The 12239-nt window shown below is 41.4% G+C and overlaps 1 protein-coding gene across 5 annotated transcripts in view; it reads left to right on the top strand.

Annotated features, from left to right (window-relative positions):
- Nucleotides 1-12239, top strand: part of LARS2 (leucyl-tRNA synthetase 2, mitochondrial) — a 187145-nt gene that overhangs the window by 70940 nt on the left and 103966 nt on the right. For all 5 annotated transcript variants that reach the window (XM_070776820.1, XM_070776821.1, XM_019984796.2 and 2 more), the window contains exon 5: nucleotides 3632-3692. In XM_070776820.1, coding sequence (XP_070632921.1) covers nucleotides 3632-3692 — 61 coding nt within the window. The remainder of the gene's footprint in view (nucleotides 1-3631; nucleotides 3693-12239) is intronic.

Here is a 12239-nt window from a genome sequence, read left to right as displayed (position 1 = left end):
ATTAACAGGCAAATTTGGCCTTGGAGTACAGAATGAAGCAGGGCAAAGGCTAATAGAGTTTTGCCAAGAGAACGCACTGGTCATAGCAGACACCCTCTTCCAACAACACAAGAGAAGACTCTACACATTGACATCACCAGATGGCCAACACCGAAATCAGATTGATTATATTCTTTGCAGCCAAAGATGGAGAAGCTCTATACAGTCAACAAAAACAAGACCAGGAGCTGACTGTGGCTCAGATCATGAACTCCTTATTGCCAAATTCAGACTTAAATTGAAGAAAGTAGGGAAAACCACTAGACCATTCAAGTATGACCTAAATCAAATCCCTTATGATTATACAGTGGAAATGAGAAATAGATTTAAGGGACTAGATCTGATAGAGTGCCTGATGAACTATGGACTGAGGTTCGTGACATTGTACAGGAGACAGAAATCAAGACCATCCCCAAGAAAAAGAAATGCAAAAAAGCAAAATGGCTGTCTGAGCTGTGAAAAGGAGAGACATGAAAAGCAAAAGAGAAAAGGAAAGATATAAGCATCTGAATGCAGAGTTCCAAAGAATAGCAAGGAGAGATAAGAAAGCCTTCCTCAGTGATCAGTGCAAAGAAATAGAGGAAAATAATAGAATGGGAAAGACTAGAGGTCTCTTCAAGAAAATTAGAGATATCAAGTGAACATTTCATGCAAAGATGGGTTCAGTAAAGGACAGAAATGGTATGGACCTAACAGAAGCAGAAGATATTAAGAAGAGGTGGCAAGAATACACAGAACTGTACAAAAAAGATCTTCATGACCCAGATAATCATGATGGTGTGATCACTCACCTATAGTCAGAAATCCTGGAATGTGAAGTCAAGTGGGCCTTAGGAAACATCACTATGAACAAAGCTAGTGGAGATGATGGAATTCCAGTTGAGCTATTTCAAATCCTGAAAGATGATGCTGTGAAAGTGCTGCACTCAATATGCCAGCAAATTTGGAAAACTCAGCAGTGGCCACAGGACTGGAAAAGGTCAGTCTTCATTCCAATCCCAAAGAAAGGCAGTGCTAAAGAATGCTCAAACTACCACACAATTGCACTCATCTCACACGCTAGTAAAGTAATGCTCAAAATTCTCCAAGCCAGGCTTCAGCAACATGTGAACCGTGACCTTCCAGATGTTCAAGCTGGTTTTAGAAAAGGCAGAGGAGCCAGAGATCAAATTGCCAACATCTGCTGGATCATGGAAAAAGCAAGAGAGTTCCAGAAAAACATCTATTCTGCTTTATTGACTCTGCCAAAGCCTTTGACTGTGTGGATCACAATAAACTGTGGAAAATTCTGAAAGAGACGGGAGTACCAGACCACCTGACCTGCCTCTTGAGAAATCTGTATGCAGGTCAGGAAGCAACAGTTAGAACTGGACATGGAACAACAGACTGGTTCCAAATAGGAAAAGGAGTATGTCAAGGCTGTATATTGTCACCCTGCTTATTTAACTATATGCAGAGTATATCCTGAGAAATGCTGGGCTGGAGGAAGCACAAGCTGGAATCAAGATTGCTGGGAGAAATATCAATAATCTCAGATATGCAGATGACACCACCCTTATGGCAGAAAGTGAAGAATTAAGGAAGCTCTTGATGAAAGTGAAAGAGGAGAGTGAAAAAAAATGGCTTAAAACTCAACATTCAGAAAACTAAGATCATGGCATCCAGTCCCATCACTTCATGGCAAATAGACGGGGAAACAGTGGAAACAGTGATAGACTTTTATTTTGGGGGGCTCCAAAATCACTGCAGATGGTGATTGCAGCCATAAAATTAAAAGATGGTTGCTCCTTGGGAGCAAAGTTATGACCAACCTAGACAGCATATTCAAAAGCAGAGACATTACTTTGCCATCAAAGGTCCATCTAGTCAAGGCTATGGTTTTTCCAGTAGTCATTTAAGGATATGAGAGTTGGACTATAAAGAAAGCTGAGCACTGAAGAATTGATGCTTTTGAACTGTGATGTTGGAGAAGACTCTTGAGAGTCCCTTGGACTGCAAGGAAATCCAACCAGTCCATCCTAAAGAAAATCAGTCCTGAATATCCATCGGAAAGACTGATGTTGAAGCTGAAACTCCAATACTTTGGCCACCTGATGCATAGAACTGACTCATTAGAAAAGACCCTGATGCTGGGGAAGATTGAAGGCGGGAGGAGAAGGGGACGACAGAGGATGAGATCGTTGAATGGCATCACTGACTCAATGAACATGAGTTTGAGTAAGCTCTAGGAGTTGGTGATGGACAGGGAGGCCTGGCGTGCTGTAGTAGTCCATGGGGTCGCAAAGAGTCGGTCACAACTGAGCTACTGAACTGAATTGATTGTTAGCTTATCAGGATCACCTAGGGAACTTCTTCATGGTTCTTCATATTTTCATATTTTCAGTCTGCTTGAACTCAAAGGGTACATAGTAGAAATGAATCAGTCCTACAAAAAAAAAGAGGACTTGAGGAATATCGTATTTATAGAAGTTAGACAAAGAAAGACAAATATCAAGAGATCACTTATGTGTGGAATCTTAAAAAATGATACAAATGAACTTGTTTAAAAAACAGACCTAGAAAACACATTTGTGGCTTAGTAGTGGTAGTGTTAGTCATTCAGTTGTGTCCTTCTCTTCTCTGCGACCTTCTCTGGGACCCCATGGACTGTAGCCCTCCAGGCTCCTCTGTCTATGGGATTCTCCAGGCAAGAATACTGGAGTGGATTGCCATTCCCTTCTCCAGAGGATCTTCCCAACCCAGAGATAGAACCTAGGTCTCCTGCATTGTAGGCAGATTCTTTACCGTTTGAGCTACAGGGAATACCTTTATGGTGGAGGGCAAGGGGGAATAAATTAGGGCTTTAGGATTAACATATTTATTACTGTATATAAAATAGATAAGCATCAGGGACCTATTGTATAGCCCAGGGAACTATACTCAATGTCTTGTAATAACGTATTATGGAAAATAATCTGGAAAATATGTATGTATGACTGAATCACTTTCCTATATACCTAAAACTAATACAGTGTTGTAAATTATACTTCAATAAAAAAGGTTACAATGTTTTTAATTAAAAAAGAATATTTCCTATTTTCTTACTTCATGCTAAAATTGGTTTATATACTTCTCTCCTCTTTTCCAGTTTTTAGAGGTTCAGTTTTCAGGTTTTGATTGACAAAGGCCTGTGTGATTTCTCCTGGATTTCTGAAATTTTTATGTTAAGATTTTTTTTTCAGGTGCTTTTAAATTTGTAAATGCTTGGCCTAAATTTGTGCAGGATCCAGGCATATGGATGTGCCAGAAGTGCAAAAATCGAAAGGGTTGCCTTTCTGAATGCCCAAGGAAAAGGCCAGTCCCCAGGAGCAAAGACTGTCATGGTTTTTAGTAGATTTTGCAAGCTTCCAAAGAATGGCTATCTTCTACTAAGCAGATATTTTTGTTGGTTCTTAGTGATTAACTTTTTTTCTTTTTGGCCAGAGCAAAACAACACTTAAAGCCCTTTGAAACATCTAGACTTTTCCAGTCTCCTTTTCACAATCTCAGAGTGTAATCTGCTTATGGCTTTTCTTGTTTCTAAAATCCAAACCCTCTTCCGTTTGTTTCACAGTAATATTAGACACATGAGGAAACAGCTTGATCAACTGGGCCTGTGTTTCAGCTGGGACAGGGTAAGTCACCTTTCTCCCAGAAGGTCTTTATTTTAACCGCAATCCTGAGTGGACAGGGGACTGTGCTCATTTACTTTCTCTTCCTTCTCTTCTTGTCGAGAGGAGGGAAAGGAGGGTGGCAGAAAGCAGGCAGGGAGGATTAGCGCGCCACAGATGAAGAAGCATCCCCAGTGGATAATTTGTCTGCAGACAAGTAATTTTCTCAGGGATTGAGCTAAGAGAGTTAACTTCTTATTTAACTTCCCAGTTGGCTGTGATTTATATGTGTGGAAAAAGCTCTGCACAAGGATTGCTCCTATTGTCAGCAATAGTTTAAAAAGACTATTGAAATCTATGTAAGTGATTAAATATCAACCCATGTGGTCCCTTTAGGTGATTAGGTGTAGGTCGATGGATCATTTATCTCTTTTGTCCCACTTGAACTGAGGTTCATGATAAATAGCCTTTTGGTATAAAATGCTTTCAAACTGTGTATTAAACCCCTGGAGAATTCCAGACCTGGGAGGAGTTCTGTGAAGACCACTCTGGTGTTAGGAACACCCAGGCTAAATGCGGCTGAACCCTTCAAAGCAGTGGCCAGTAATCAGCCTCCAATTAAAATTAATTAATTAATTTTTTAAAAAGATGTAAAAGAATAAAAAAAAAAAGCAGTGGCCAAAGACTCCCGGTTAGACACTGATGCGTGGTCTGTTAGGTCAGGTGGACTCCTGCTCGTCCTCTCCATGAACCAGTGCTGTGATCGCTTTTAATGTCCCATTTACTTCACAATGCTTTTCATTGCTGGGTCTGTCAAGTTCAAGTTCACATCCTTTTTACTCATGAGAAGCACCTGGGAAAAACTGAAGTATGATCGTCTTCTCCTCCCCCACGATTTTTTAAAGATTGCAGTTTGATGAGTACAGTGAAAAAGAGTGAAAATCAAACACATTTAAACAGTCCCTGCTTTTGTCTGGTTTTTTCAGCTTCTTTAGATGAGTTCATGGGCTGAATTAAGTTCTTATTGCAGCACTGATGCCATTTTTATCACTAACTTGCAAGGTCACCAGGGTTTTGTTTGGTGGAGGTGTGAAAAAGTCCTGGTGCCTGACTCAGGTTGTCCTGAGGAGCCAGTGGGGAAGTGCTGGTAGAGAATGAAATGTTTCTACTGTGGAGAGAATTGAGTAATGCCCTGAGCTCTCCAGAGATGTGTTGGTAGATTCCTTGAGGGCAGAGATGGGCTTGTTAACCCTCTAGGATGAGAACTAGGCTAGTCCTACACAGGAACAGCAACCACAAATGGTTCAAAAACTAATGGGTTGTTTTCCAGATTATCCTAGATTAGAAAACACAGAAAAGTATAAAGAAGAACATAAGTCAGTGTGATTAATTCAACATCATCGTATGGCTCCTCGTAGTCTTTTATTCTGGAATTATAAATATCTATGTAATTTACTTTTGCAAAATAGAATTCATAAATCATGTTTTTTATTTTGCTTTTTTTTTTTAACCTGCTGTTCATGAACATTTTTCCAGTTTATTAAATAGTCTTTGGGAAAAGTGACTTTTTATAGCTATATAGTTTTCCATTGTATGGATATATCATAATTTATGTAACCTACCCCTTGTGTGTGTGCTCAGTCATGTCTGATGCCTTGCAACCCCCATAGACTATAGCCCTCCAGGCTCCTCTGTCCATGGGATTTCCCAGGCAAGAATATTCAAGTGAATTGCCATTTCCTACTCCAGAGTACCTTCCCGACCCAGGGATTGAACCTACGTCTCTTGCATTGGCAGGTGGATTATCATGCATTTAGATAGATTCTAATGTTTGTCTATTGTAAGTACAAATTCTCAATCCCTCTTGTAAAAATCTGAAGTCCAGAAAGCTCTAAAAGTGGAACGTTTTTTCATAATTCATTTGACTGCAAAACCTGACCTAAACTAATGTTTATCTCACTTAAAATGAATGTTCATGTATGTTTTACTCTAGGAATAGTACTGTGATTGATTACCAGGTGCTCTTCCAGACCTAGTTAGGTAAATATACTGTTGTCTCTCATACCCAGAAAGGTCTTAGTTTTGAAGCACAGTTTGACCACAAGCGTTTCAGATAAGGGATTTTGAGCCTGGAAGTGCAGAGTTGTAGAGGAATGTCACCACTCCTGCTATCGCTGTCTAATAGTTACTGAACAATCCCATGGGCCAGGCACCCATAATTCTCCCTTGAGATCTCTAGAAAGCTCTAAAACGTGGACATTTCTGCTGACGGCATTTTACTGCCGGTCACCCAAGTGGCGGGGCTGGGCACGTCCCCTGGCTGATTTATGACTGGTGTGTTCACCCCCTAACACTTGGAGCAGATTCCTTAGTGCACATGTTTTGTTTCCTTAGTATGAATCCTCAAAAATCCATGAACAAGTTTAAAGCTTATGGTACTTGAATCTAAAGATAGTTAAAGATATAATTTGCTTATGTTACTTTGCTGTTGCCAAATTATTCTCCATAAAGGTCATATATTTTTACCTTCCCAAGTTATTAGTTATTTTCATCTGTACTTCTTTTATTACTAGTGATAATGAGTTTTTTTCATGCTTTTAATGAATGTTTGAATTTGGGGGATGTGTGTAGGAATGATCTAACCATGTCTTTTGTCTGTACAGGTAGATGGTGTTTGTCCTTCTCTTAGTAATTTTCATTTTGTTACAAATATTTTCCCTCAATTTATCATTTGCCTCACATGCTTCCTAGGTGGTGCTAGTGGTAAAGAACCTCCTGGCGATGCTGAAGACTTAAGAGGCACGGGTTCAATCCCTGGGTCAGGAAGATGCCCTGGAGGAGGGCATGGGAACACACTGCAGGGTTCTTGCCTGGAGAATCCCGTGGGCAGAGGAGCCTGGCAGGCTGCAGTCCATGGGGTCGCGAAGAGTCGAACTAGACTGAGGCGACGTGGCACGCGTGGGATTATTGTTAGCACACAAATATTTTCTAGGAAAGACCTTTCAGACAGATAAATACATGTATATCCCAATTAATTTTTAATTTTTGCACTTAACTGGAATTGAGCTGAGGAATTCCTACTTTTTCTGAATAAGCAGTTGTTTCTTTTATTTTCAAACAGTCTTTTCCTCATTGATTTGAAAGGCTACCTTTGTTATAGTCATGATCTTTTACACTATTATTATACACTAGGTTCTGTTTCTGTTCCTTTGATCCGTTGATTACTATGTCAGTACTAAACTATTTTTAGTTACAGTTGCTTTATAATTGGCTTTACTGTCTGGTAACAGGTTTTTCCTTATGGTCTGATTTTGACAGTGCCATTCCTCCTGTCTTGTGTCTTTGTTTCCGTGATGTATTCTGCCCATGTAAAAGCATTTTTATCCTTTAGTTGTTGAATTCTTTTGATGCACCACATATATATGCAGTTCATTTAAAAAATTAAAAGATGGACAAAGCGTATGAGAGAAACCATCTTTTGGCTAATCTAGAGTCTTTAACAGCCAAGTGTAAGCTATTTGTATTTATTTTTATAACTAGTATATCAATTCTTTATTCTTCTAAACGATACCTTTAAGTGTCTTTTTTAAAAAAAAGAATGTGTTTAGCAGTATCAACATAAAAAATAGAACAGTATGAATGTTTTTCCTTCCCATGTAAGGTAAGGAGATTAGCTGGTAGATACACTTTCCATTTTCTGAATCTGTTTTCCAGAGGCTTTTGGGGGTATATTCTGAGATTTGGGGCCTAATTTCTTCTTGTTGTAATTTTTCTTATCACGTATCACTTCTTAACATAGAAATGTAGATCTTTGCTTTTCGTTTTAAAATAATATCCATAACAATTACTGAAACGGAATGATCCTTGGCTAGCTTCAGTGCTCATCAGTAAACCTTACAGAGCATGATTGCCCATTTGCAAAATCTGGATCTGTGAAAAAATGTTTAGGTGTTTTCGCTCTTGCTTTGAGTCTTCTGATATTGCATACTATTTTCATAACAGAGAATGACTTTTCATTGCTTTCACCTATGAGCAGCAACTTATTGGGGTATATATCATTCTTTTTTCTTTCAAATTTCTTTAGGAGACCTTGATCCTTGATCTACTGTCTTAAAAATTATAGACTCAAAGGACGTTGGCAAGACAGTATAGAGAGATCCTATGAACCCTGCACCGGCTTTTCCCAATGAAATCACTTTAAACAACTACAGTGTAATATCAAACCAAGAAATTAACATTGGCATAATGCTATTAACTAGAGTACAAGTCTTACTCAGACTTCACCAGTTTTTATATGTATACACAGTGTGTGTACCTGTGTATGTATGTATGAGGAGGAGGAGGAATTCTGTGCAATTTTATCACATGTCGATTTATGGAACCACTACCATCTGCCCATCGTCTGCTGATAGAGAAATCTAAGGCCAGCCCAGGTCATCTCTCTGTAACATAGTGATCTTTCTGCTCTCATTCTGGTGCTGTTGGACTCCTTTTGTCCCTGCTTTTGCCAGAAACAATTTTTTAGACTTTCCTCAGAGCGTCTCTTCCGTCCTTTCACTTTTAACTTGCCTGTTGCCTAGTGCCCACTTTTGATCTGCGGGATGAGTCTTTCCTTCTGGCAGTTTTCTAGACTCTTTTCTCAAGAACACCGACTCAGCGTGTGCTCTGCTCACTGTCTGCCATTGTTTTCACCACCTCTCTCATGATTTTGGCCCCTTTGTTCTCCTCTACCTTTTGGGAGAACGTCTCCTGTTTGCTTTCCACATCACTGATTCAGTTCCTATTGAATCAGGGCTGCTTTGTGTGGTTTCTAATGCCAGTAATAATTCTGCTATTGTATTTTTAGATTAATTCTCAGTTTTCCTCATCTCGTTCAGTTCCCATTCTCTTTCTCAAGCCTCTTGGCCAGATACATTTCTTTTCTTCCTATTTTGCTATCTTATCTCATTTCACAGACCACGTATGTTCAGAAAATTTCTTGAGAATGCAAGGCGATGCTCTTGAAAATTTATCTTTTGCTTCTTGTAATAAACCTTTTCACAAGTTTGAAATGCTGTACTCTCCTTGTTTGTTTCAGAATCTTTTCTTGGACCCCTTGTGGATTTTTTCTCCTGTTTCCTGAGTGAGGTGGACTTGTGTATCAGTTCAGAGATCCATCAGCTTGAGGGGAGCAGAGTGGAAGCTCTGGTCATTCTCTCTGCCTCCTTTATTTCTCTCGGGGCTCAGGGGACCCATAGCTCCTGGGACGTCTTTCTCTTTGCTCTGATCTTTACCCGGGCGTGAGCTGCGGTCACAGGTGCCCGTGACCATGACTGCTTTATCCACTTCTGAGGCCCTACAGCCTGGGGTGTCCAGTGTGTGGGCTTTCCATCTATTCCATTGCCCATTCTCCCCTCTGCACTTGCCCTTTCAAGTAAGGGGTGCCAGAGCCCTGCTTCTCAGAACCCAGTCTGGCTTTAAGAGGGGAAGGTGCTGTTCGGCGTACGGTGTTTGTCTTCAACTTAATCCCATTGGCCGAGCTTCCTTGATGTTTCTGGGATGTCAGTGGCACCTCTGTTATTTCCTGTACTGGTGCAGTTCCGTCAGCCTCCATCTTTACATTCTCCTGGGCATTTTTTAAAATAATTATGGTTTTCTGTCTTTCTTTGTTTTTGGCTGTGCTGTGCGGACTTTTTGTCTACTTGCAGTGAGAGGGGGCTACCCGTTGTGGTGGTGCGGAGGCTTCTTCTTGGGATGGCTTCTCTTGTTGTGGAGCATGGGCGTCAGTAGTTGCGGCTCCCAGGCTCTGGAACACAGACTCAGCAGCTGTGCCACATGGGCTTCGTTGCTCTGCGACATGTGGGATCTTCCTGACCTGGGAACTCAACTGTGTCTCCTGCACTGGCAGGCAGATTCTTTACCACTGAGCCACAGGGAAATCCCCCCAAGATGGTCATTTTAATGGGAGTAATGGAAACAACTCTAGGTACATGCGCCCTTTTTCTTTTTTTAGTTTATTTGTTTTTAAAAAACTAAACAAAGGTGAATATTTTTAATGATAAAAGGTACAATTCACAAAGAAGATAGACATTGTAAACCATTAGGACACCTAACAACAAAGAAACAAAGATACATAAAGCAAAAATCAGAAGAAATATAAGGAAAAAGAAGAAAATTTATAATCATAGTGAGACATATTAACTTTTCTCTGCGAATCTTTTAGATACATGCATTCTTGATACCCTTTTCCCCAGAAATCCACAGTGCTTTTTAATGAAACTTTTACATTCTGATGGATCATACAGAGCAGCAGAGTGAGGAGGCAGAGGAAGAGTTTATTTATAATTGATGGGGTAAATCTGTGCCCTTTGCAAATAACAATCCTAACATCTCATAAAAACTGGGTACTTAAGTAGGTGGCATGTGTGGACGTGAGAGTTGGACTATAAAGAAAGCTGAGCACCGAAGAATTGATGCTTTTGAACTGTGGTGTTGGGGAAGACTCTTGAGAGTCCCTTGGACCGCAAGGAGATCCAACCAGTCCATCCTCAAGGAGATCAGTCCTGGGTGTTCATTGGAAGGACTGATACTAAAGCTGAAACACCAATACTTTGGCCACCTGATGCGAAGAGTTGACTCATTTGAAAAGACCCTGATGCTGGGAAAGATTGAGGGCAAGAGGAGGAGGGGAAGACAGAGGATGAGATGGTTGGATGGCATCACCAACTCAGTTGACATGAGTTTGTGTAAATTCCAGGAGTTGGTGATGGATAGGGAGGCCTGGCATGCTGCGCCTCATGGGGTTGTGAAGAGTCGGACACGACTGAGTGACTGAACTGAACTGAGTAGATGGCTAGTTGACAGTCAACAGAATATTTAAAAAATTAGATGGCTCAGAAACCTTCTCTTCCTCCCCCAGGTGGAGAAAACCTGGGTCATGGTCTCATCCTCCCTCCCTCTGCCTGGATGGGGATCCCTGTAGGAACGGTCCAGCTCTGGAGCTGCCTTCTCATCTTTCTTACAGCAAATGCTTAATTCTCTGAATTAAAAGAAAAAAAGTATGCATTTCTGAGATTAATACTTTTGTGGTGAGCCAGAACAATAATCTCATGGTGCTTTTTAGGTCAGCACTGTGTTTCACTTTATCAGATGTTATTCCCCAAACAGCTTCTATCATCTTGATTGGGAAAGGAAGAAACTGAAAGCTGAATTTGAACAGCTAAACATCTCCTACAGGAAGAGGAAAGAGGAGATAAAATTCCAAACCGTGCAGTGAGAGAGATCAGACACGTTTTTGTGTGTGTGGAGCATGCACTTTGTGGACTCATCAGCAGCCTTTCTGGAGAAGGTGTGACCTGCGTTCTGTTTTCATGGCTTCAGGTTGTGGCCTTGGTGATCGTGCACTGGTGCTCGGGATGGCCCCGTGAGTTCCTTGGGATGTGACGCTATTAGCTTCTACGCTGTGTGGTGTGGCTCACTGAGGCACGTCTGTCTCTGACTTTGACCCTGTGCCTTCCCACCAGTGCTCTGGTGCCTGAAGCTGGTTCTGGACCAGGCATTAGCTGTGTTTTGATTGGAGTAGGCTCTGGGGCCTGATTTTTAGCAGAAATCATCTGGATAATCATTTGGGGAGCAGTTCCTAGGAGTTCCCTTCAAAACCAGCATATGTAGAGAGAAAAAAAAAAGTTCCAACCAGATAGGACTCAAAGTAATGCCTGTGGAACCTGTGAAAGCAGAGTTTTATTAACTCGTTGTTTATAGTGTTTGCTGAGCAATCCCCAAACACTCATCCTTCAATGTAGCATCAAACAAAATGGAAACACAGGACTGGGCATCAATGACGTTTGGATTAACTTGTCTCCTTTACTGGAGTAATCAAGAATTGACTCTTTGCAGAGTTTCTTTACTGTGGAGCTCTTACGAGCTTTTATTTTACGAGCAGTGATTTTCATTGGATTTTAATTTTATTTATTTATTTTTGGCTGTGCTGGGTCTTCATAGCTTCGAGCACTCTTCTCCAGTTGTGGCGAGTGGGGGCTACTCTAGTTGTGTTGAGCAAGCTTCTCATTGCAGTGACTTCTGTTTCAGCGCACGGGCCCTAGGGTGTGCGGGCTTCGGTAGTTGCAGCTCCCGGGCTGTAGAGCACAGGCTCAGTAGTCATGGCGCACAGGTTTAGTTGCTCTGCAGCATGTGGGATCTTCCTGGATTACAGATCGAACCCGTGGCTCCTGAGTTGGCAGGCAGACTCCTCACCACTGAGCCACCAGGGAAGCCCCATCTGTCACTGAATGTTAAGTTCGTAGGTTTGATTTCTTGCCACCTTTCTATGTTCTGTCTTCCATACACGTTGGTGCCTGGTAATAAGACGGGTGGATTCACCAGCAGTACCATTGGAATCAGGGATTACTGCCCCCCGCCATTGACACAAGTTCAAAATGGGCCCCCTCCCACTGCCAGGTTCCCTGAAGGCTGTGTTGGCCGACACGGAGTGTGGTTATCCTGGGGTGGTGGAAGAGACACGTCAGAACTGGCTCTATCAGAATTTTTGCTGGGACTGGCTTTTCTGACATTGAAGTTTTCCAGGTTTTATCC

Source organism: Bos indicus, chromosome 22 (genome assembly GCF_029378745.1).
Source record: "Bos indicus isolate NIAB-ARS_2022 breed Sahiwal x Tharparkar chromosome 22, NIAB-ARS_B.indTharparkar_mat_pri_1.0, whole genome shotgun sequence".
Taxonomy (NCBI): domain Eukaryota; kingdom Metazoa; phylum Chordata; class Mammalia; order Artiodactyla; family Bovidae; genus Bos; species Bos indicus.
This window is presented reverse-complemented; position numbering and strand designations above follow the sequence as displayed.